Source organism: Rhinolophus ferrumequinum, chromosome 11 (assembly GCF_004115265.2).
Source record: "Rhinolophus ferrumequinum isolate MPI-CBG mRhiFer1 chromosome 11, mRhiFer1_v1.p, whole genome shotgun sequence".
In the NCBI taxonomy this organism is placed as follows: Eukaryota; Metazoa; Chordata; class Mammalia; order Chiroptera; family Rhinolophidae; genus Rhinolophus; species Rhinolophus ferrumequinum.
In genome coordinates, this window is record NC_046294.1 from 7,395,536 (window position 1) to 7,421,588 (window position 26,053).

General features: G+C 52.9%; 1 protein-coding gene across 2 annotated transcripts; it reads right to left on the minus strand.

Moving 5' to 3' along the window:
• Positions 1–3,780: 3,780 nt before the first annotated feature.
• NAA40 (N-alpha-acetyltransferase 40, NatD catalytic subunit) lies at positions 3,781–16,922 on the minus strand. 2 transcript variants are annotated; one of them, XM_033120781.1, is made up of 9 exons: positions 16,746–16,922; positions 11,530–11,636; positions 11,094–11,189; positions 10,077–10,129; positions 7,666–7,761; positions 7,422–7,580; positions 7,146–7,229; positions 6,652–6,729; positions 3,781–6,395 (listed from the first exon to the last, which is right to left on the minus strand). In XM_033120781.1, the coding sequence occupies exons 3-9, from the start codon at positions 11,130–11,132 to the stop codon at positions 6,254–6,256; spliced, it is 651 nt and encodes a 216-aa protein (XP_032976672.1). In that variant the 5' UTR covers positions 11,133–11,189; positions 11,530–11,636; positions 16,746–16,922; the 3' UTR covers positions 3,781–6,253. The 2 variants fall into 2 exon arrangements, with proteins under 2 accessions (XP_032976672.1, XP_032976671.1); XM_033120780.1 differs by lacking the exon at positions 11,530–11,636 and having other exon boundaries at positions 16,746–16,920.
• Between the last annotated feature and the right edge of the window lie 9,131 nt (positions 16,923–26,053).

Here is a 26,053-nt window from a genome sequence, read left to right on the forward strand (position 1 = left end):
GGGGAAGAGTTGGAGGGCCCAGTATCCAGTATCCAAAGGAGAAGGGTTCAAGAAGGGGTGGTGCGAGGTAGTGGGGTGGCCACAGGCCCAACACTGACTTGCTGCATTACCTCCCTTTCCCTACCTGGGCCTTAGCTTCCCCATCTGCAAAATGGGGGCATTTCTGCTAAGTCCAGCAAGAGAAAGGGGCAGGAGGGTCGGCCTCACTGGAAGAAAAGGACTGGTTTGGGAAACACCAGCACTGATCTGTATGTCCCTGACAAGGAACAAAGATGGCTCCCGGGTGGAGGTGGGACAGGGATGAGGCAGGAGTATGTACAGCTGTCCCCAGGTTCCAGACGTCCAGGGGGTGGGCCCTGAAGCAGCTGTCAGGCGGAGTGACATGGGGGAGGAGAGGAGGCAGGGTGCTGCTCTCCCCAGTGGGACACAGCTGCCTGGCTCTGCCCCAGGGGTCCTGCAGCCCACAGGAAAGGTGGGCTGCCATGGCACAGTGAGTCCGTGGGCTGGTGGTTAACCCCTTCCGGCCTGCAGCCCACAGCTAGAGGCCATGTGTGATGAGGACTAGATCACATCCGTCATGTGTGACAACTTGGGCTTGGCACAGGCCAGCTTCCAGCAGTGGGAAGGAGGGGCCACCCACACCTCACAGCTGATAGATTTCCGAGTGCCTGTGTGCTGCTACTACCCGCCCCCAACAGCCCCAGTGGTACAGATGGGTAAACTGAGACCCACAGAGAGGCGGGGCTGCTAGGCTGGACCACCTCCTAAGCACACCCAAGGCCTCCCATCTCTCCTGGGGGCATCGTGGTGGGCATGAGTCAGAAGAATTTACGTGGGTGACAAGGCTTCCGGTAAACGTGGTATCCTGACACTCAAGTACCAGGATGGAACACGGCATCATCATCAGCTGGGAGCACAGCGAGAGGCTGTGCCATCACAGCTTCTGCAACACACCATGTGTGGCCCCGGAGGAGCACGGACTGTGCTCATCAAGGCCCCGGTCAACTCCAAGGCCAAGCTCAAGACGACGACCCGGGACATGTTCAAGACCTTCACCTTTGCTGCCATGTAGGTGGCCATCCAAGCCTGTGCTGCTGCTGTACGCCTCAGGCTGTGCCATCGTGAGGACTGGGCCCCAGTCTCACCCCGACCCTGCTGTGACCCCACATCTAGGCCCCTCTGCCTTTTGGGTCCCCAGCATGGACTCACAATTCCAAACCCGAGGGTGACCCCCCCAATTCCTTTTCACTACCCCATCTAGATACCCAGTCTCACAACCAGGCCCCCAGAGAGGTCTAAGGGCCTGCACCTGAGAGCCACATTCCCTCCCCACTCCCTGTATCCAATATTCAGGACATAGGTTGCCCAGGAGTGCAGGCCACTTCCTTGCTCCCCTTCCCTGAAGCCCCTGTGGAACCCACTCCCCAGGCATCACGCTGGACTCGGGGATGGCAGCACTCACAATGTGCCCATCTGAGGGCTGTGTGCTGCCCCTCACCACCCTGCACCTGGACCTAGGGGGCTGGGACCTCACTGATGACCTCATGGAGATTCTCACTGAGCTGGGCTACTTCTTCATCACCACTGGTGAGGGGTGGGGTGGATGAGCCACCCCTGGGGCCCACTCCCTGCAACAGTGCCCTCCTGTGCCAGGGCAGGACCACTCAGGACCAATAGGTGCCAGGATCTGCAAGACAACCTACAACTCCATCATCAAGTGTGGTGACATCCACGAAGACCTGTATGCCAGCCCCGTTCTGTCTGGGGCACCACTGTGTACCTGGGCACTGCAGACTGGATGAAGATCGCTGTGCTGGCCCCCAGCGCCAGGAAGATCAAGGTGGGGAGGGGCCAGGGGCCTCCTAACCGCTGGGGGCTGCGGGGTCACAGGGCTCCTCCTCAGGAAGCAGAAACCCAGTCTCTCAGCCTCTGTGAGGGAGGGGGGCAGCTTGGGGAGGGAAGGGACTGCAGGATCAGGCTGAGTTCCTTGGCTGGCTGCTGTGTCTTACTGAGCTCTCCCAAGCTTCAGGTCTCCTGTTAAATAGGTTAAATCTTGGCTCTGCCACTTACTGCCAGGATCATGAACCAGTGACTTTACACTCTGGGACTCTCGATTTACCTTTATATTGAGAATACTTCCACTGTGATGGAATAGGGTTGTAAGGATTAATACCAGCATTCCACCGTGCCCAGCACACAGGAACACCGAGGGTGACTTGTCACGGGCATAGTGGAGGCTCACCCAATGCGTTTCCTTCCCTGTCACAGCCACAGAGCAACACATCTGCATCTGGCTGTTCAGTCTGCAAGGCTCCTCCAAAGCACCTTCCCATCTGCCCAGACCCTTGTCCTCCGGCAGTACAGGAATAGCCTCCTGCACTTGAAGAGGAAGCACAAGAACTTAGAGTAAACTTGCCCTTGTGTGAACGGACCACCTTCAAAGCCTGGCTGTAGAAACCCTCTGGCGCTCAGGTTCCCCCCACTGGGGAAACCAGCTCCGGCTCTGACCATTGGCACAGTAACCATGCCTCTTACTGCACCTGCTGGCTGAAGGTGTGGTGTTTCAGCAAATGCCACTTGAGCAAAGAAGCTTGAGCTGCAGCTGGAGGGAAGGGTGGAAGCAGGTCACTGTGGAGACCAGAGAGGCCATGGCCATTTAGGAAGGTGGAAGGTGCAGATGCAGACCCAGCCAGCAGCGACAAAGGAAGGGCCCCACCCGTCCCCACTCTGGCCGTTTAACTTGTAGCAAGGAGTTGGCCATCCCATGGAATTCCTGCCAGGGATTAAAACAGGCTTCAAGGAACAAGGAACTTGGGGGCAGAATTTTGTCACATGAGAAATCTGTTGTTTGGTTAGCCAGTGAAATGCGCTCTCCCTCCCCAAGGACTGGGCTGCTTTCCTTTGTGCCTCAAATATAGGACAGCTGCACAAACCATCTCCTGGGTGTGCCCCCACTCACAGGCCTGAGGCCACAACATGCTGGCACCCACTGGGCAGCTATTAACCCTGCTCTTCTTTCTCCAGCCAGAGCACAAATGCATATGGCTGGGGAGCTCCACCCTGGCCTCCTTCACCACCTTCCAACAGATATGCTCACCGCACAGGAGCACCACAGGAAGTACCTCTGCCCTAGCTCCCAGCCTACTTCCTGCCTCTCCTCCGGCTCACCCTGGGACAGGGCTGGCAGGAGTCCCGCCCTGGAGAGAAGGTGCATAGCTCCTTCTCACATTCCAGGGGTGGGACGGAGCCTCCCCAGCTCATAACTTTCCCACCTTGTTAGGACTGACGTGAGTTACCCTTCCTTTGAGCCTTTGTCTTTTGTGAATGGAGAGAAGAGGGGGTTGATATCTTTTTAAGAGAGAATATTCTGAGTAACCCAATAAAGTAAAAGGGAGAAAAAAAACACTGACATTCTCATCTATCTAACTCTCACACAAATACACTCAAATTTATGTTCAGACACAGATGTCAGATGTCACAATGCCTGGCTTGGGACTCTCCACGATGCAAAGCTGGCGCCCCTCAGAAGACCTTTGACCTCTACCCAGGGCTTCTGGGAAGTGGCACAAACACATGCATTTGGTCTCAGTTCCCACCTCTGGCTCCTTGCCTGACACTGAGGTATCTCAGGCCTGAAGCTTTTTTCACAAGAAGGAGTGTGGGGCCATCACAGCTACATGCGTTCCAGGGTTTAGGCCCAACGCTGTGACAGCTGAGGGCCCACGGTGTCCCGAGCCCACACTACCCGTGGCGCCCCAGCATCAGGAGCTATCCCAGCAGTTGAACAAAGTATCTTTTATTTGTGACATACAAATACAACCAATGCAAAAGAGATCTTTTTTTCCTTTGATTCCAGTGATAAGTTGCTAAAGAAAAAAAATATATATCAAGGAGTTTATCTTCAAAGTTTCCTCTAAAAAAACCATAAAGGGTTAAAAAGAACCATACACATGTCATGTGCACATTTGACATCAACAAAAATAACCTGAAATAAGAGTGGATACAACTATAAAGAAAAAAATCTTAAAAAATATTTTAATGTGCCCCAAAGAAAGAACAAAAAAGCCTGGTAAAGGCCTGCTATGTTTCTCAAAACCAAGACCTGGGGAAATTGAGAAAGACAGATGGTTGAGAACTGAACGGGCTCAACATCAACAAGAGCAACGTGCTGACTCGGGCAGCGCCTCACCCGCCCCAGCCCCGACCTCCCGGGCAGCCCTTCCGAGGTGGCAGAGGCTGGACGGGCAGGGCACGGCACCAAGCTCCCCGGGCACCAACGGGCTCAGTGCCAGGTGTCCAATTACTGGGAAGAGACAACATACACTGAACTCACCTTATGTGGGATTTACACTGGGGGTTCCTTTTGGTCCCCTTGAGTGGGAAGTATCAGAAATCCATGATCTAAGACAATAAATAGTCACCATTCTGTGTCCTTTGAAAGACAGGGATTAGAGGAAACACTCTTCCTAAGCATGCTTATCGTTCCATGATTCTTGGAAGGAGCCCACCAATGCCCTCCCAACAACCGAAACTCTCCCCCTTGAGTAAAATCCCCTGGGAGCCAGCAGGACAAGGGCACAGGTGGGCTTATTCCAGTGTAAAGCTGCAGGGCCCTCTCCAAGGGAGCGACCCAGACAACAGCTGGCGGGGTCAAGGGCAATGCCACGCCACACCACGCCGAGTGCTCCGTGGGGGCTGGGCCGGGTGGAGGCTGTGCACAGGCCTCTGCACAAGCAGAGTCTGTGGGAGAAGCAGGAACAGCTCCGGGGAGCTCCCCGGCGCAGATGCCCGAAGTCAGGACAGAGGGCGGGCTGTGAGCAGATTCTGAGGTCAGAAGGACCCAGACTTCCAAGACAGCAACTTCAAAGGCTAGAACTTGAAGACACTCCCTAAAGCAGGTCTCAAGGATGTCTAAGGGGAGGTGTTAGGTGCTTTCTCCTGGATAAGAATTTGGTCATTTTTTTCCCCCTAGAGGGGGAACAAGGCCTAGAGATCAGGGCGAGTGTGAGCTCTGACCCCTCTGTCCTGTGAGAAGAGGAAGGCCTTCTCCCCTGCTCCAGCCTGCTGCCACAGGGCGATGCGGCCACCTAGGTGTTCCTGCTGCAGCCTGCGCTGCCAGCCAGGGCAGTGGCACTAGGGCCTCAGTGAGGCAGTGAGGGGCGAGGCTGGGGAGCGCAGGCAGAGGGCCTGCTGCTGGCTGGGGGCTCTCTGAAGAGGGAGGGAAGCCCCTCCACAGACAGCTATCAGCACCAAGATATGAGCAGAAAGGGCACTGAACATGCCAGGAACGAGGGGTCCTCCTGGGGGAAGACGATGGGCTCCCTGATGTTATTCCCCCCTTGAGAGTAAGAATAGAGGTATCTGGGGTGGGGGTGAGAGACAGGGAGAAAGAGTAATGAGGTGCAAGGGACAGGAACAGGCAGGACCTCTGGCTTTTTTCTATGAATGAAAACCTCGAGTCACTGCCATGAGATCAAGAGGTTTGCTTAGAATGCAGCAAAGTCGAAAAGCCCAAAGAAGCATTTGTCCCCATGGCGGGCTCCATTCGACACTTTGTTCCTGGTCCTCTCAGCCCCTCTCACAGCGATGGAGAGGGAGGCAGCCTTCTTCCCAGAGTCGGCTAGCCCCCTGGGATGACTCCTCTGTGGATCCATAAAAGCTAGAAAGAGCACCCTTGCTTCCCTGTCGTGGCACAAAGATCTTCCCATGGTCTCCATCAGAGCATTCTGTCCACAGCGCATGAGTCTCTGAAGCCTCTCTACGCCCAGACCTTACACTGAGTCCGTTCCTCTTCGGGGACCAGCCAGACCCCGACCCAGGGCTCTAGGACTTTCATAAAGGTGGGTATAAACACTCCATTTGTCCAAGCGTGTGTGTGTGTGTGTGTGTGTGTACGTACGTGCACACACATGTGCACATAGGGCAGGGGGACGGGGCGGGGCTGTCAGGATCCAGCTACTGAGAAATTGGGGAGTCTTATGCTCAAGAGTGGAGTGAGAAGGCAGCCTCTCTGCGAGGATGACTCCGTGCCCCGGCTTCTGCCAGCTCTTCCCTCAGCATCCTCTCCGCTGCTCCCCCGCGGCACTCTGCTCTGCAGGAGACAGGGGGTGACCACTCCTCCCAGGGTCTGTGCTCTCAGGGTGCAGCCGGGCCTGTGCAGGGCTGAGGAGGCCACGGCTCCGCGGGCACCTGGCGAGTGGGGTGCGGCCAGGGGAGAGGGCAGGCCTTGGAGAGAGTGTCCTGGCTTGGGAGTTCAGTGGCAGCAGCCACCACAGTGCCCGCCCGCATGCGAGTGCTGACTATCCCCGAACTTGGTCCTCCGGCTCAGAATCTCGTAGGAACAATCCTCCCCGCAGCACCCAGACATGCTGGGGGAAGAGTCATCGATCTCAAATCTGCAAGGCAGGCAGAGCAACAGGATGGGATGCAGGTAGCGGCCTGCCTCCCCACCGGGCCTGGGAACTCTTCCACCCCAAGGAGGGCGGGGACCAAGCCAGAGGGCACTCCCACATCATCCCACCAATCCCCAGAGCCTACGACCACTGGACAGGGAGCTCAGGCATCAGGATGAATGGGGGCCAGGACCAGGAGAAAGGCCCCAATGCAAGGACCCCTGCACCCAGAGTCCCACACTGGGGCCCAGCTCCTTACTGCAGCGCTTCTCTGAAGAACTGGTAGGCGCCATGATTGTGCTTAAATACCGTTAACATAACTTTCTTCATCTGTGTGCTGAGAAGAAAGCAGAGCACACCTTTCAGAAAGAGACAGGTGCTAAGTCCTGCTTCCTCCCGTGCTGCTGCCCGCCGTCTCCCACTTGCCCGAGAAGCACTCCTGGGCCTCGACTCCAGCCTCGTGTCGGGCTCCCACAGCGTGCAGCGCTTCCCTCTGTCAGGGGCTGATGAGACTGCACAGGCAGCAGGCCCCCACCTGACTGGCTACCCCACTTCCTCTGTGTCCCCATTATGTACATTGCTGAATGCACAAAATCTAGGGTCACAGCAGGACAGGGACTGTCTCACTGAGAGGGTTCTAGATGCCCTTCTTCAAAACATTCCCATGAGCCTTGTCCTCCACGGAGGCCAAAGCACAGTGGACGCCGCAGAGGCAGCTCCTTCCAACTGGGCGACTTGTGGGACGGCCCTCACCTGTTGGCCATGAGCTGCAGGATCTGTATGAGGAACTTCCCCAGGCCTTTCCGCCGCACCTTGCTTTCCAACTGCACTTCGTAGCTGGATGAAGAAAGCAGGGACGTGAACGTGAAGAGGCTGCGGTGCCGGTCAGAGGAGCCCGCAGCCCCGGTGGCCCGCTGACCCGGACAGGCACAGTGGCCTCTGCCCCCTGCTGGAGTGCCGAGAGCAGCACCAGGGTCTCCCCGACACAGCGCCCCCCCCCCCACCCCCGCCCCAAGCCAGGGCTCCTACCAGTACAGGACTTCATCCCCGCACTCCACATCAAACCGGAAGTGAGAAAATGCAACAGGGACCGACTTGTTCTCCCAAGCAATGAGGTACCAGGCTCGGTCATCTGTCATTTCCTCCCGTTTCTCTCGGTCCTTCCAGCCCCACTCGCTTTGCTCATACCTGAGAAATTGGGGGCAGTCAGGACTGGGAACTCTGGGAGAGGAAAGTGGGCCTCGGGAAGAGACGCCCCACAGGGCGTGCTTACATGGTTTGCATGTTGGTTTTGGTCAGGTCGAAGGCCCAATCCACGGTGGCTGGCTCCAGTCCAGACACTCGCTTACATTCAATGGAGACGTTTAACCTGAGGAGAGGAAAGGAGGCTGTGCAGCCAGCCACAGCCCAGCGCTGCCCGCTGGCCTGAAAGCCTGGCAGTGAGGCGTGCCTGATCTCAGTTAAGCTACACAGAAGGGCTAAGCCAAGCCTTGCCTTCCCGGACATGACTACAGAAGGTGCCTGTGTAAGAACTAAGCCTTTTGGGCCGAGATTAACAACTGTCATCACAGGCCCACCACCCTGACCGCAAGTCCCATTTCCTGCCTCCCCGACGTGCCCTTATCAGACTCGGCACTTTGTAAACTGTCCCTCTCAGCTACCACCCTCTCTTCTGTACTTTGTTATAAACACTCCAGTCGGCTCTGTTCCCTTAATTCCTGCCCTTAGGCATTTTTACTGTAACTTTAATTCTGAACTGACTCCTCACTGGGCTCCTTGGGACCTTTTCCTTCTTATCTACTGCGCTCCTTTGAAAGTGTCCGGCTGACCTTAGGCTCTCCGAGAAGACTATGGCCCCCAACCCCCTCTGTGGAGTCCTGCCTGCCGCCTCCTCTGAGGATACAGCGAAGTAAACAACCCCACACTGTTTTCCTAAACTAACAGATGCTGTAGGCACTAAGGTATCCTAATCTGGTATTTACTTCTAAATGAAATTTGAGTAAATTATAGATAAACATCTTGGCCAAACTGGAAAATCACATTCCCCAGGTAGTGCCACATTCTGAAAGGACTGAAACCAGCACCTTTAGTCCTTATAAAGCTCCCATTCCAGGATCTTTCAGTGACCTCTGACACGACCCCTCGGAGGACGTTCCCCTGGAATCCACCTCACCTCTGCTGGAGGACGTTCCCCTGGAATCCACCTCACCTCTGCTGAGCAGCACGCCATGCGAGCTGCACATGCGCTCAGCCTGGTCAATTCGGGAACTTCCTGACTCGGAACTGTCTTCCTTTCTTTGTAAGGAGTGACCACGCAGCAGTAGAAATGCCCAAACACAACACTGACTCTGCTTAGCTACGTGCTTTCCAAAGGGGGGTATGCAGGTATAAACTCTGCTAATCTGAGTTCTTTAAGTTCTTGACAGTAGGCTCACGGCCACACAAACCACACCAAATTCCAGGCCCTGAAGAGCCCAGAGTCTGCTGGCCATGACAGCTTCAGAGCTGCCTCAGCTTTGTGGAGGTCGGGGCTGTGGGGTACGGACACTAACAGTAGCACATAAGCATATGTGAAGGCCTTCCCAGAAGCTGAAGACAGAGCTACCTGAGGAACTATAATGTGTCTGATCACAGGCAGGAAGAAGCATGGATAAATTACTGTGAAATCCAGATACAGCTCTGAAAAGCAAACACAGTGTTGCCTACTACAGTCTTTGCTACATAATTCAAATATTTGCATTAGTCTACCTTAGTCATTAAAATACTCCTACCAACTGCTACTTACAGAGCAGGATACATTCTCTTTCCTCCTTAAAACAACCTTGCAAATTTGGCATCTTCACTTCATTGAACAGATTAGAAAACGAGGCTTGCAGAGTATGGCTGACGTGTCCAAGTGTAGTCAGTAAGAGGCACAGTTGATTCAAACCCATATCTGTGATTCTCTAAGACCATAACCCTCACTACACCCTCAGCCAACACATCTCTGGTAAGACAGATGATGAGTCCTATTTTATAAACCAAGAAGACAGAAAGGGCACAGGGGCTTTAATCCAGATCCTGCAGTAACTGAATTGGTAATAACAGTAGTAGTAACAGCTAACCCTGATCTAGCTTTTAGTACGCTCCAGGCACTAACTTTTTACATCTAGTCCTCCCGACGACTCCATTAGGAAGATATTAGGATTAGACCCATTTCTGATTAGAAAATTGAAGCACAGAGAGGTGAAGTATTTGTCCAGGGTCACAAAGCCAGTAAGTGGCTTTTAACAATTATACTATGCACTGAGGGAAAGAGTACTGGATTGGGAATTGAAAGCCTCCTTGACTGCCAGAGAGAAACTCTAAGCTCAGAAATCTCATTCAATTTCTGAGTCTCAGTTTCTCCCTGTATAAAAAAGAGAGTCAGCCTACATGGCTTTTCAAATGTCTCAGCTCTATGATTCTTCGTCCAGAGAGAATAAGTCCTAGAGACACCAGTCTGAGGTTACGCAATCTTTGATCATTTACGGATTCCTTTGTCATCCTAACTGGGGGATTTTCTATCAACTGGGTACTTAGCCACCGTTTCTGCTTTTTCCTAACAAAGAAAAATGTGAAAATTTGAGTCTGATGAAGCCTACTCTGGAAAGGTGAATTCCTGAAGACACTCAAACAAGCAAGTTAGGAATGCTGAACACTCACCCATTTCGATCATATTTCTTGAACACTGGGAAAGCCTCTAAAGGGTCTCCAAGCTGTGGAGGGAAAGAAAAGAAGAGTAGCACAAACACACGTGTGGCAGAGTCGCAGGCTCTGCCCTGAAGTCCAAGCCTGGTCAGACCTATGTCTCAGCTCCTGGGCCCAGGAACACCCTCATAAGCTCTCCCTACCGCCTCAGCTTTGAAATCACATGCAGAAGGGAGGCTTTAATAAGTGAGCTTCCTTTCATGGGGTAAGAAGAAATTTTACCAGCCTAGTATTATTACGGGCCTGTGGGCACACAACCTGCTCAGGACCCAGAGAACAGAGGCCAGCAGATCCACCTGCGTACTTCTAAGAAGCTCCCAACTAACCTCATGTGGTCAAAACCCAAAATGGAACCATCACCATCACGTCTCTGAGCCATATCCTTATAAATGTGGACTGTTTACTGAGTGGGCTAAAGGAATAATAAAAAAAATGGAATACAAAGGGGACAGGGAGGACAACCAGAATCTCTCTGGTTCAGCTTGAAGCTGGGCTGGTCTGGTGCCGAGCTGCATGGCTACTCCTCCCCTGACTGCGGCCCCTTGAAACCAGGCGACTGCACCTTCCCGGTCCCAGCACAGCCTCTGAGACTTCACGGGGCGGCAGTGAATGTTTAAAGGCATGAACGAGAAAATTGTATCACATTTTATGAGGGAGGTTTCCTCCCCAAAATGCAAAATCCTAACAAAAATTTCTCCAGACCCTCTTCTGTCGGTAAGGAGGAGACCCACCGAGAGGAGCAGACACTTCCATACGAATTCACATTTCCCTGCACACCTGGGTCAATCACTGGCCCTCCTCAAACCTCCAGCCCCTTCAATTTGGCTCATTCCAGCTCATTCCCCTCCCCACAAGGAGGCAGCGGAGGTGTGGGTGGGTAGTAACACAATTCTGCCACAAGGTGGCGCCAAAGAAGTCAAATTAAAAACCACGTTGAAGTTCAGGAGGAAGAGACTGAAGCAGGAGAGTCACCCTGTTGGCGGCATCCACTTTGGCACAGACGGCATCCATGGCTGCTCGCTCCTCCAACCGCTTCTGCTTCTTCTCCTTTGCTTTGCTTGACTTCCTCTGCAACAGAGAAAGGCAAAGCTGGCTAGAAGGGCTGTGGCCAGCCAAAAGCTTGCCTTTCACTCTGAGGAACCAAAGTCTGTCCCTGTGTCCACAGGTCTGGGCTCAGCAGCAGGACCTTCCCACCCTGGCAGCCGCAGACTGGCTGGGGTGGGAGAGACCCAGGAGTGTTCTAGTGGTAAGGTCCTAGGACTCCTCAGCTTCCTGGTCAGGAAAAGCACCGACCCTTGGGACTGGGGTCATGTGAAGACCTAGTGAGAGCCTGCAGCAGAGCCTGGCCCCCAGCTGGTGCCTAGTAAATATTCACCCACCCATCCCCTCCTAAGGACGGGAAACTGACTTGAGACACATTCAGGGCAGTTTTCAGGGAGGAGATGTCATCTTAGGTGGCCGCTGACAGCTGTTCCCAAGTAGAAATTTATTCAGAGCCTTTTCAGTGTCTTCCAGCTGCAGGAGACAAAGCTCTGTTCTAGGGGCAGCCGCTTTGGGAGCTGGGCCCCTTTCTGAGCGAGGGCCCAGGCCCTCTGGCTTAAGGAGACGGCCGACCCCCAGACGTGCTGCCCAGCCAAGGCCAATGAGTGCACCTAGTAGCGACACAGCAGAGTGAAGGGCCCCAAGGGGTTCACCTGAGGACAGGGGCCATGGTGACACGTGGTCAGCAAGGCCAACTTGCAGCCACACCAGCAGCAGGGAGGAGCAAAGGGAGGCTGTCCTTGCACAGAGGGGCAACCGGCAAACCGGCCACAACTGCATCTGGAGCAGATCCTATCCTGAGGCTCATGTGGGGTTCTCTCGGACCTAAATGGACCCTCTTGTCCTCCCGTAAAAAGCTGGTAACACAGGGAAAGAGCCCAGCTCTGAAGTGTGACAGCCTGTATCCAAAGCCTCTTTCTGCTCGTCAGTCCCTGCGGCCTTTCCTTATCTGATGAGCAGGCTCTTTAGACCTCCACGGAGGTGTTAAGCTCATGAGGGGTAACATGGCACATGACAGGACAGGACGTGACAGTTCTCGTTCTCACTCCCCAGGACCAGAGCAGCACACCCAGCCCAAGTCCAGAGGCACCCCAGGCCCTGGGACGATGGCTCTGCTTTTTATAGCTGCCCCTTCTTCTCCCTGAGCTCACCAGAGAGAGGTTCTACTACCTCCTTAGCAGGTACTGAGTGGCCCCAGAAATGGTGAATTGAAACACCAGTGGCTGGAAAGTTCCTGAGGATAAATTCTACCTTTGGTTCCCCAAGGAATGACACCGCTTAACTCCTATTTTAAGCACCTAGGAGGCAAGAGTTCAGGTACCAGGAACTCACAGGAATTGCTCTTCCAGGTATAAACTCGCCCACCACCAGCTATGTATTATGTGCAGGCCGAGCGCTGTGCTGGAAGCCAGGCTAGGTCTCATTTCTTACCCCCTGGGAAGGAATAGACAGAAGAGAACAGACTGTCTTCATAACGCTGGGATCTGGGGACAGAACTAGTCCCTCTCTACCACATAGTCTTAGAGCACCCATCTTTTCCTCTGGGAATTTGGGTTTCAAGACAGCACTGAGATACACTCAGCTTGCACAGTGCTTTCACAAACATTACCTGGTTCAATTCCCAGGGCAGAAACCATCCCCTCCCTTACACATGGAAACTGAGGTTCAAAGGGACGGACGGTGTGACTCATTCAGAGCTCCCCAGAGAGTAAGTGGTAGAGAGGAGACTCACTCCCGGGGGCTGGGCCACAGATCCAGTGTTGGTTCCACCAGCCATGCTGGTTCTGGGAGAGCCTACACCAGTGTCAAAGACCTCCTACCCGGCCAAGGTAAGGTCAGGATGAGACCTCGGGAGCCCTCGTTTCTCATTACTCTTCTGACTTGGTAATGGCAGGTATGACATGCCAACACTGTGCCACCCCAGGCCCTACCTTCACCCTGAGGTAGGGCTAAGGAACAGGGAAACCTGACACAGAAGGTCCCCAGGGCTGTGTGATAGGGTAGAAAGAACATGAGCTTTGGCATCCATCAGGCCAGGCCCATCTCCTCCTGCCACCCCTGGCATGACCTGTGAAAACGCCATCTCTAGGAAAAGGGGGACGCAGCGCTGGCCTCACAGAACAGCTAAAAGGACAGGTCAGACGGCAGCACATCCTCCCGGCAGCGGCAAGCTCCCTTCCCCCACCAGGTATGCTAGCTCGCTCTTAACATGATACAGAGCTGAAGGATCAAAGGTGGCGGACAGAAAGTCTGACTCCCGGGACCCAGACAGCACCGAAACGTGGGTTCCCTGCACAGCACCTCGTTTCGAAGCACACGAGGTAAGCCATCCCTCTAAGCACATGCAGCAGGAGGGCCAAGCCTGGGACTCCAGGAGGTTTCTGGGCTCGTTCACGCAGCGGGACAAGCGAGCCGGGCAACCCTCGGAGGAAGGCTTGGGGCCGCCAGGGCCCCAGACGACAGATAATGAATGAATCCCTTCAGCGCTTTGCAGCCTGCACACGGGGTTTGAGGCAGGCTGCAGCAGGCTGGCCCAGACAGGCAGGGGCTCCCCGCCAAGCCCAGCACACACTAGGAAAAGTGGTCTCCTACTGTTCCAATTAGCTTTGCCCTGCCTTGAGGAGGTAAGACTATCCTGCAGGGACACAGGAAAACTCTCCTAATTAAAATGGGAAATAAGCACAGTGAACAGAAAAGCTCATTGTGGTTAAGTGTCTTTCCCAAGGGAGCTTTATATAATAAAAAGAGTGTGGGATTTTGAGTCAAGAGACCTGGATTTGATTCTCAGCTCTTCTACTTAATAGCTGTGTGACTTTGGGCAAGTTATTTAATCTCTTTTCAGCAAGCTACTCAGTTTCTCTGAACCTCAATTTCTACATCCATAAAATGGGTGTAGAATGCCTCCACCTCCCAGGACTGTTGTGAGGACAAAATGGTAGAAGGTACTAGATATAAAAATTCTTTATAGTAAGGACTTGTGTTTACAAGGACCCACTAGTGTCAGACCCTCTACTAGTGTTTTACTAAAGATGATTTATTTTAATCTTTATAACTTTGCAAGGTATATGCCCACTTCTTTGGTGAGAAAACTGACACACAGATTAGACAACTTTCAAGGTCACAGAGCCAGTGAACAGAATTTACAAAGAGTTCTTCCTACGACCCTCCTCCCTCCACTCCCACCACACTGTACACTCCATGAGCGAGAGGTCACATGTGCTTTATCTGCCAGTGTACACCCAGTGTTCACTCACTCAATTCATACCTGAAGAATGAATGAATCATCCAAGATTCAAATCCAGATCTGAACCCTAGCGTCCATGCTCCTTCCACTACATCAGTTACATTTATATGGCACTTGTTATTACAGTGTGACATGACGCAAACGCCGTTTTCGCATGTGGCTGTGAAACTCCTCCCCTTGCTCCTCCTATCCAGTAGCATCTCTGCATGCAGGTCTCTGACTGCCAGGGATCACATGGAGAAATTTAAAAACAAAAACACCAGGTGGGGGCAGGAGGCACCTTTCAGAAAAGGAATTTGGCATCTCCTAGATTTTCAGTGTCACTGTCTCCATCCCACAAAGTAGCCAGGATCCAAAAAGAATCTGTTTTGGGCAAAGGGAGACAGATCTGAACTCTAATCCCTAAAAGGCAACACCTATGCAGCAACGAGGGCGAAAGAACTTTGAGAATGATGCTCCATCTCGTGCCACCTCGCCCAGCCCGAGATCAGGCTGTCAAATGGAGCAGAGCCTCTGCTAGAGGAAACCACTGGACGGCCTTCCTGACACCTCTGGAGTGGGGTGTCCACAGCCCCCACCCATGAGGAATGAGGACGATGAGAGTGTTCCCGCTTTGTTTCAGGGAGGGAAATTCAAACCTCTTTTGCAGTGACTTTTAGGCCAGAAGAGACTAGGTGGGGGCCATTCTGAGAAACACATCTGCAAAGTGTGAGTAATAGGACTGGGGCCCTACAGGAAGCAAGGATCGCAGTACCTCTGAGGCCTGCTACTTCAACTCCACCAATGAGGAAGTGTGGAGCCAGGATGGCCACGTTGTGCTTCTTGCTTTCTGCTTTGTCTATAGTGGCCAATGCTGGGTAGACACTTACAGAGTGATACCTGGCTCACAGGTTTCATTTAGTTTCAACAAGAGCTGGGTCTGGGACCTTTCACCCAAGCCTAGGTTAAATGTGTCTAAAGTCTCTAGACTTAATTTTCTACATATGAAGCACATGGTATCCAAATTTCTTGTTGAAATATGATGTGTTTTGACATGGATTACACAAAGTGCTTTGACATGGATTAGACAACTGTTTTTGTCTAACAAGTTGATTTGTTCAGTCAATAACTATTTGAGTGAGAAAAAAATCTAGGTTACAACAGCAGGGACAAACCCAATAGGCTGAAAATAGCACAAATCTACTTTAGATAACTAAAGTGAAGGCTGAGAATACAGGTAAAAATATTTAGGAGGCACCTATGTGGTTATTTACATCCACTATTTCACTGAATCCTCACATCTGTCCTAAGGGGGTGGTACCATCATCCCCATCACATAGACGAGAAAATTCGAACTCTGGAAGGCCATGTCACTAGCACAATAGCATGCTGCTAGCCAGTGAATGGGGCTGGACTGAGGTAGCTCTGGCTCCAAAGTCAGGGCTCCCTAAAGGTGAGGAAAATTCTATGTATATTTGGGACTTAGGAAGGTCAACTCATAGAAACATGCGCATAACTTCCGCCAACCCTCTATCAGCACGTGCCAGGGAAGGGCATAAAATGCACCTTCAGGTAGCCTTGCACAGAACAGGTGGCCACTACCCATCGGCGGCTGGGGCCATCACCAGTGGGCCCCCATCAGCCCCTTGCTCACCTTCTGCACAGCTTCCCCGTGCAAAGCCACCTGCAAGTCAGGCAATAAGAAGCACCATCTCACTGCATCTAGGAGGCCTTGAAGGCAGGCCTCTGTTGTAAAGGAAGAGGCTGTTTTAAGAGCAGGAGGAACCCGGTGGAGATGTTTCGAAAGAGAGCTGGGGAATTGGCTTCACTAAGAATCCGAGTAGCGGGAAGTGCAGCTGCCGGGGATTCCCGAGTGGAGTCGGGGTCTGGCCCCCCGACTGCATATTTGACCTTGGCTGGGCGCCTTCTTTTCTCTGGGCCTCAGTTACCTCCAGGCCAGAGATGGCCTAAGATGTGGGAAGCCGCGAAGCAGGTGACAACCAGGTGATGGTGAACCCTGGGGGTCGGGGAGATACCCCAAGATCCGCGCGGGGGGAGGGAGAAGAAGACCAAGTAGATAACAGGTCAGGCAGGAAAGCAGGGCGGGCGCGACACGAAGGGCGGGGAGCACCCAAGGGGGTGGGGCCCCAAGAAGAGGGCTCCCCAGGGGATTCTCGGGCAGGGACGAGCGTGGGGACAGTTAGAACTGGGGAATCAGGTCATGTGGGGGTTGGGGGTCACGTGAGGCCGGAGGGGGTCGGGGTCACGTGAGAGGGGGTTCAGTAACAATGGGGGCGCAGGGGACGAGGGGATCGGGGAACGCTCTCGGCCCTCGCTTCTCCTCTTCCTGCCTCACTCACCCCCATGGCGGCAACGGCGGCGACGGCCCTCGGCTCCTCCTTCCCACACTTGCCGGCAGGGAGGCGGCAACGGTGCCTACGGCGGCAGCGGCGACACCAGAGCACTGTGTGTGTGTGGGGGGGGGGAACCCGACACCGCGCATGCGCCTCGCGCGCTCCCCCGCGCGCCGTGCTGAGCACGGCGCCTGCGCAGGGCCGGGAAGGGGGGCGTGCGGGGGGGGGGGGCGTGCAGGTGGAGAGCTCCGGGGTGGGCGGAGGGTCTAGCAAGCTGGGAGGCGGGAGGTGCGGAGCAGCGTCGCGCTAGGAATGACGTAACCCAGGGCCCGCCCCCTCCTCGCCAGGCTGCGTCTGTAGCTATGGCAACGGCGGCGCTGGACTAGGAGAAACCAGGCTGGGTGGCCTCTCAGTTCCTGTGCTCCACATCCCTGCGGGCACGTCGGCCCCAGACAGCCAGAGGAGCCACCTTCACAGACAACCAAACACGTCACTGCAGCCCTCGTGCACTGGGGGAGTGTTTGGAAACTTTCCCACCTTCTAGATCGTGAATTCTTTTTTTTTTTTTTTTTAAAGATTTTATTGGGGAGGGGGAACAGGACTTTATTGGGGAACAGTGTGTACTTCCAGGACTTTTTTTCCAAGTGAAGTTGTTTAAACTGCAATCTTAGTTGTGGAGGGCACAGTTCAGCTTCAAGTTGTTGTCCTTTCAGTCTTAGCTGTGGAGGGAGCAGCTCAGCTCCAGGTCCATTTGCCGTTGCTAGTTGCAGGGGGCGCAGCCCCCGATCCCTTGGAGGAGTTGAACCGCCAACCTTGTGGTTGAGAGGACGTGTTCCAACCAACTAAGCCATCCGGGAGCTCAGCGGCAGCTCAGCTCAAGGTGCCCTGTTGAATTTTAGTTGCAGGGGGCGCTGCCCACCGTCCCTTGCGGGAGTCCAGGAATCGAACGGGCAACCTTGTGGTTGAGAGCCCACTGGCCCATGTGGGAATCGAACTGGCAGCCTTCGGAGTTAGGAGCACGGAGCTCCAACCGCCTGAGCCACCAGGCCAGCCCTAGATTGTGAATTCTTGAGATTCCTTTCTAACCAGAGTCCCATTATTCACCCATCCATCTTGTCACCATTCGTTCATTCACCATTCATTCCCTGTTTCAATAAACATTTACTGGCACCTACACTGTGCTAAGCGCAGAGGCCACAGAGAGGAGAAAGGTGTCCTAGCAGTCGGAAACACTGTTTAGAAAGGAGACAGGCATCTAACAACTGTTTAATGGAGAGTGGATGGTGCTGTGAAAATGAGACCCCAGGCGTCCTGGGCAGTATCTCAGTCTATCCCCAAAGACCAGAATGTTACCCCCACATGATTTGCATCAGAAACACCACTGGAGCTTGTGCACTGTGTACACCCCTAGGTCCTATCCCCAGAAAATCCAGGATGGAGCCAGAGTCTTCACTTCTAAGAGCTCCCAGGTAGGGTCTAACACATGAAAATTGGAGAAATGCTGCCCAAGGCTTAAGCTTCATAGACTGTCAGGTTCTGTTTATTATCCTATCTTCAGTGCTAGCGTGGTGAAGGCCCCCAAACGGGCACTCAAACATTTGCTGAGTACGTACCATATGCCAGGCACTGTTTTGGGTGGCAAAGAAAATAACAGAAAAGACACTGCTCTCATAGAACTTGTATTCTAGAAGGAGGAGGCAGGTACAAAATATGTTAGATGGTATAGGTTCTACAGAGAAAAAGAAAGCAAGGAAGGGCAGGTTTATAGTTTTAATTAAGATGCTGGGGGAGCGGGGAGCGGCCGGATGGCTCAGTTGGTTAGAGTGCAAGCTCTCAACAACAAGGTTGCCAGTTCAATTCCTCCATGGGATGGTGGGCTGCGCCCCCATCAAGTAAAGTTTGAAAACGGTGACTGGACTTGGAGCTGAGCTGCGCCATCCACAAGTAGATTGAAGGACAACGACCTGGAGCTGATGGGCCCTGGAGAAACAGTGTTTCCCAATATTCCCCAATTAAAAAAAAAAAAAGTGCTCAGGGAAGGCAAACATGAGGTGACATTTGACATTTGAGTCAAGATCTGAAGGAAGTGAGGGGGCAAGGCATGAGGATATTTGGGGGGATATCTGGGAGCATTCCAGGGAGGGGGTGCAGCGGGTCCAGCTAGTGCAAAAACCCCCAAGCAGAAGCACAACTGGAATGTTTGAGGAACTACAAGAAGTAGGTAAAGTGTGGCTGGAGCAGAGTGAGGCAGCACAACAGTAGGAGGTGAAATCATACAGGTAAGGAGGGGATCATTTTGAAAGACTTTGACGGAGGCTAGAGGGACACCATCAGAGAGTTTGAGTGGAGGAGCAGTCGGGCTACTTACGTGCTCATAGTACCACCTGGCTGGGGGTTGAGAAGAGTGTAGGGACAAGGTCAAAGGAAGGACACTGCAGCAGTCAGTGCTATAATCAAGGCAAGGCAAAAGTGGTGGTGCTGGCAGTGGAGGTGGGAGAGCTGGCCAGGACCTGGATGCATGTTGAAGGTCACGCCAACAGGAGTTGCTGGCAGATGGGAGGTGGGGTGTGAGGGAAAGAAAAGAGTTAAGATGCCGTCAAGGTTTTAGTTTTTAGCTTGTGCTACTGGAAAAATGGAGTGGCTTCAATTGAGATGTGGACGACTTTACAAGGAACCAGGTGGGGGTGGGGCAGGGGAAGATCAGGAATTCAGTTTTGGCCATGTCTGGTTTGAGATGTCGTTTAGATATTCATGTGGAGATGTGGAATAATCAGAGTCTGGAACTCCGGGGAAAGGTCCAGGCAGGAGATATAAATTTCAGCGCAGTCAGCGTGTGGATGGTGTTTAAAGCTGGATGAGGCTGGATGCGACCGTGGAAGGGATGTAGGTAGACTAGAATGAATCTTCAGCCTGCTATTCCTCGGTCAGAAAATCTGGTTGCTAGCACTCTGGGGCTGAAAAGAGGGAGCTTAGGGCAGGAGGAGGGTGACCAAGGTGGGAAAACTGGACATCTGAACTTGCCCTTGAAGGAAGAGGAGGCAAGGAGATTCCAGGGGAAGAAACAGTATTTGCAGAGTCAGAGAGGTGTGAAGCAGTGCGGCGAGGTAGGAAAAGACTCAACCCCCACCCCAGCACAGTCCTACTCCCTGTTTTGGCTTCTGTCTTTACCCACATTGAACTCTATGGTCAGCTGTTTCAGAAAACAGATACCTGCCATCCTGATTGCCTTGCACGCTGTCTCTTCTGCCTGTCCCCACTCTTGGGTCTACCCACCCTCCCCCAGGCTGCTGGAATTTGCTGGATACCAGACAAAGCCTGGGAGGTGAGTTCAGTGGTCCCTACAGGAGGTGACACCATCTAGGTCCCCAGAAGGCCTGAGAAGGCCCAAGTCCCCTGTTCGTGCCCCACAGCAGTGTCCCTGGGGGCTGCCCTCAATGATGGCCTCTCCCCTGCTCAGGTCTACTGGGGTAATGGACAGAGCCTGCTCTGGAGTCAGACCAGCCCGGGTTTAAACTCCTTCTCTGCTCGTTAGGGGCTTTGTGACTTTAGGCAAGGTGCCTAGAGCTCCTGAGATTCAGTTTCCTTATTTCCACAGTGAGACTGCCCATAGCAATCGTCTTCATCATCGTCTTGCGTGGGAGTTAAATGAGAACTAAATGAGATGAAATGAGATGGGATGGTGGACAGTACCTGGCATAGCCTGGGGCAGGAAAGGAATCCCCTCCAACAGTACAAAAGTCCATCTCCCCACCCTCACTGCCTCTGCCCCACCCCTCCCTCCTCCCTTTCCTGCCAAACATCAGTCCCTATTGATGAGGCTGTTTGTATTGCCTCATTAGACACGCCCTCCAGCTCCCCTGCAGGGGGCCTGGGAGGGGGGCTTCTCCACTCTCCTCCTGTGACCCTTCTGGACAGGGACACTGTCTCCCCCTCCAAGGCCCTGTGCCCCTCCCACCTCCTTCCTGGACTCTCCTACCTTCCAAGGCAACCACTCCCCTGAACACTGAACTTTGCCCTCCTCTCACTCTAGAGCTCCCAGCTATTCATTTGTTCATTTTCTCAGCAGAGGCTTGGGGCCACCATGCACCCCGTGGTGTCTTCTGAGCTGGAGAACAGGCTTGGGAGACTACCCCTGCCCAGGGCGGGCGCGGCATAGCACAGCTAGGGAGAGGCAACGCTGCACTGTGTGATCCGCTGGCCCGGAGAGTCCCTTGATTTCCCCAAAAGAATCTGAATGAGCCCCACCCTCCTCTTCCACCCACCAGCCCAGGGCCTCGTCCCCTCAGGGTCCCTCCCTGCAGTCCTCCCGCCGTTCCCACCCCACCTTCCTCAGCCCTGCTCCTCTCCAGCTCCAGCTCAGGCTGGGCCTCCCTCCTACTCAGAAGCTTTAGGAAAAAGTGATCCACACTGTCTATCTCCTTGCTTCTCATGCCGCGAACTCTTCAAGCGCTGCAACCTGGCTTGGGTTCCCACCACCCCACTGAATTCTCCATCTGATGCCTCCAGCAGTTTTGCTAATTCCAAGGGACACATCTGGGTCCTTTTCTTCCTGGACCTCACTGCAACGTCCGACCTGTTATTCACTCCCTCTTCTTTGAAACACTGTTCTATCCTTGGCATTTGTGACACCACACACCCCTCTTTCTGAAATGCACATTTGGTCAGGCCACTTAGAGCCCTCCAAGGTTCTGGACTCTGTAGGGGTTCAGGGCTGTGGGTTTGGCCACTGTCCATCTGGCCCGGGACCCCTTCTCCACACCTGCCTTTGGCCTTGCTGTTCCCTTCACTTGAAACCCTCTTTCCTCCTCACCCCTTTGGTCCCAGCTTAAACATTGGAAGATTTTTCTTATGTAGCTGGCCCAGGCACACTTCTTGGGGACTCCCAAGGCCTTGTTTGTCCCATGTCACACAGCATCGAGATCACTCACCTCTGCCATCTCCCCCATAAGACTGCAGGCTCCCTGCAGCTGGCGCCTGTGCTTCTCTCCTCTGCTGCTCTCAGGCTGACAGATACAATACATGGGACAGACTTAAACTCACCCTTGATCTGAAATTCAGATTTTACTGGGTGTCCCATATTTTCTTAGGCTAAATCTGGCAACCTTAACTGCTGTACCCCTAGGACCCTGCTCGGTGTGGGACACAGAGTAGATGCTCAGTAACTGTTAGTTGAATGAATAATAGTGGCAGTGACGTACGTGCTGTGGAGTACAAAGGAGAGGTGGCAGGCTCCCTGGAGGAGGTGACACCTGAGCCCACACAGATGGAGGTATTAGGTTATGGCATGAGCCAGCCCCTCCATGGGGACACCTCCTGTAGTGGTGTTCCCTCAAAAGATAATATTGACGCTCTAACCCCCTACCTGTGAATGTGACCTTATTTCGAAATAGGGTCTTTGCAGATGTGATTAAATTAAGGATCTCAGGATGAGATCATCCTGGATTTAGGACTGGCTTTAAATCCAGTGACTGATGTCCTTATAAGCGAAAGGAGAGGGAGGTTTGGGACACACATACAGAGGGAAGATAGCCATGTGAAGACAGAGGCAGAGGTTGGAGTGATGCAGCTCAAGCCACGGCACACGGAGGACTTCCGGGAGCCATCAGAAGCCAGGAGAGAGACAGGGAAAGGATTCTCCCTCAGAGCCTCTGAAAAGAACCAACCCTGCCAATGCCTTGATTTTGAACTTCTGGCATCCAGAACTGTGAGAAAATAAATTGCTGTTGCTTTAAGCCATCCAGTTTGTGGTATTTTGTTATGGCAGCCGTAGGAAGCTCATATGTTCCCAAGGCTCCATCTTTCCCAAGTTCAATCTGTAAGACTCTTCCTGCATGACCCCTGTCCCCAGGGCCCCCTAGATCACCAGGCCTCTTATTTGGCCTGTGGTAGTAGCCAGCCACCAAATGGCCCCAGGGATCCTCACCTCCTGGCCTTCTTGCCCTTGTATAGTTCCCTCCCACATTGAATGGGGCTGAGCTATGTGACAGTAAAATATTGCAGAAGTGACGATGTGCAATTCCCATGACTAGGTTATAAAACCTGAGACCAAGCTTCTGCCTTAGTATTTTGGGCTGCTGGCTGTGGGGGAAACCAGCTGCCATGCTGTCAGGATATACAAGTGGCACCGTGGACAAGTCCACATGGTGAGGAACTGAGGCTTCTCACCAACTGCCAGCCCCAACTTGCTAACCCAGGGAGTGAGCAACCTTGGAAGACGACTGTCCCATACCAGTTAAGTTTTAAGATGACTCAAGCCCCCGCCAGCATCCTGGTAGCAAACTCATGGGAGCCGCGGAGGCAGAACCACGCAGTGAAATCATTCCTGAGGTTCTCATTCACAGAAGCTTTGGGGATGTTTGTTAGGCAGCACTATTACTGCATAACTGATACAAGGCCCCAATTAAATGTCATGCTTGTTTTCATCTTCAAGATCCTCAGGCCCCACCCTTGGTACTAGAAGTCAACAGGAGACAACTGGTGGCTGGATTTAATGGTGACAGTTGGCCTCACTGACCTCAGGAAGGTGAGAGGCTGCTAGACTGTCAGGGCTGGGAGGGACCAAGTAGTCACTGAGTCTCTCTCTCCTTGACAGCCAGGAAAACCAAGGCCCCGAAAGGGGCCCAAAGGTCGGAGGGGGTTGAGATGTCCTGACTTTGGGGCCCGCAGCCTCTTCGGGTCCTTGTCCAGGTAAGTCATGCGCAATCTGAACAGACCCTGTGCCCAGAGGCCATTGCCTTATATATGTTTCCCAGGGCTTCTGTAACAAAGGACCCCAGACTGGGTGGCTCAAACAACAGCAGCTTATTGTCTCCCAGTTCTGGAGGCCAGAAGTCTGAAATCAAGGGACTGGCAGGGTTGGGTCCTTCTGAGGCCTGAGAGGAGGATCTGTCCGGGCTGCTGTCCTTAGCTGTAGATGTCCAGTTTCATGTTCATGTGACAGTCTCCCTTCATGGCTGTCTGCATCCAAATTTCCCCTTCTTATGAGGACACCAGTCATATTAGACTAGGACCCACCCTAATGACCTCACTTTAATTTGATTGTTCTGGAAAGACCTTATCTCCAAATAAGGTTGCATTCTGAAGGACTAGGGGTTAGGACTTGAGCATATGAATTTTGGGGAGGACACCATTCACCCTATAACACCCTAGGGTCCCCTCGTTAGGGCCATGGTCTTTCTGCCCATAACTGGTTCTGTTTCCCAGTTTCTTTCCTGCTCTCTGCCTCCCTGCCACCCATTTTGTGCCGGTGACAGACATTACTAATCCCTCCTGGCACCCTTTCTGAGAAAGCCAGGTGCAAATCAGAGCCCTCACCAGCAGTCCCCAGGCAATCTGCCCTCCAATGCCGCTGGTTAAGGCTTTGCAGAGGAAGAGGGGTGGCCAGATGGCTCAGTTGGTTAGAACACGAGCTCTCAACAACAAAGTTGCCGGTTCAATTCCCGCGGATGGGCCCTACAAAAAACACACCGTTCCCCAATTGGGGGGGAAAAGAAAGACTTTGCAGAGGAGAGGGAGGAGTTGGAGGAGATGATGAACAATAAATGCTTGTTGAATAAATGATCAAATACATCTAACTACAAAAAGTTCAAAATCCATCAACTCATCTGTCTGTTCCAGGTTATCTGCCCCTGCAGACTCACCATTGGGCCCAATGAGCCTGTTTTCCAGCAGGAGCCACAGCTCTCCTTGCTGGTTCTCATCTTAGGAAAGGTGGGCACCTGGGGCCATGGCTTCAGGTCCAGAGCCCATGTCTGCCAAGGAAGAGACCCCCCCCACCCCCTTCTCTTGTATGCAGTTCAGCCAACAAGCATTTCTGAATGCTCTGATGCAAGGAGGGCAGTGTCAAGCGGATGGAGTGGGCAGCAGGGGCCAGGCTTGCCCTGTCTACCCAAAAGCCCTGCTTCCATCTTCCTTGCTAACCGAGCCCAATTCTGCTCAAGTGATGGGTGGAGGTCCCGGGATGTCATGGAAGGTGTCCTGGAGCACAAACCTGATGGGTCCAATCCCAGCGTGGGAATCCTATGCCCTTTTGCCAGGGATTAATTTAAGGGGCATGGGCCTGCTCAGGGACTCCTGGGAAAGTTTTTCTTCCTGATAAAAGAGAGATGGCAAGGAGAAACCCTCTGCCCTATGTCCCTCTTCTCCCACTCTGGAAACTGGGCTCTCAGGGTGGGATGCTCGGAGCAGCTGCAGCCACCTAGTGCCATGAGGAGAAATCTTCTGATACATGGAAGAGGCAGAGCTGAGAGACGAGAAGGACCTGAGGCCTTGATGACCACTGAGCTCTGTCCGTGGTGACCACCAACCTCCACACTTCTCAGGAGGGACAATAAAATGTCCGCTTTCCTCAAAGCACCATTGAGTGGAAGAAGAGCGAACTGCATCTTCACTGAAAGGATGTGGTCACAGGGATATGAAAAACAGGGCTCTGGCATCAGCTGGTTTGGGATCGATTCCGGCTTTGCCACTTAGGCAGGTCACCTTCTGAAGTCTCAGTTCCTCACCTGTAAAATGAAAAGAATTAGAATAACTACCTCATGGTGGGGGAATAACTACCTCATAGGGTGGGAAAATGAGATAACGTAGGTAACACATTTTGCACACAGTGGTTGGTACCTCTAAGCATGAATTCATTTGTTTATTCATTCACTAATTTATTCAACAACAGTTATTGAAAAATCTATGTATTTGTACTAACTTAGGGCCTGAGGATGTAGCTGTGAAAAAATAATAGGCACTCAAAGAAGTTGGCTGTTATATTATCATAAGAACTTGGCTCTTTCCATTATTATTCTAGATCTTTGTCTACAAGGGGATCCTAGTATGTTGGTAAAATCAAGAGAAATTTGGGAGACATGATTTTCTTGGACCCGGCAGTGTAGATACCTGTGGAGTGAGAAGGGCTGGGGACAGTTGGGAGGGCTCTCCTGACAAGGTGGGGTTTGGGAGGCCTGACGCCAATTTGTTGAGACCAGCAGCCATTTGTTGAGCACCTACTGTGTGCCAGCTGCTGTGGAGCTGTGTGAGGAGCGGGGAGGCACAGGTGAGTAAGACAGGTGCCCTGTCCTCTCTGGGCTCACAGCCTGGAGGAGAGGACAGACAGGGAAACAGGTAGGTGGTTACAACAGAGTGTGACTAGTGCTGAGATGGAAGGGGGCAGATATCCTAGGCAAGGTAATAGATGAGCTTTATTTTGCAAGGCAAATGAGAATTAGTCATGAGAAAACGAGGAACACTTCCCAGCTATCAGGAATGGCAGGTTGTTGAACGTGTCTAAAGCATAAGTTCAAGTGGGGTGGTGTCAACAGATGTAT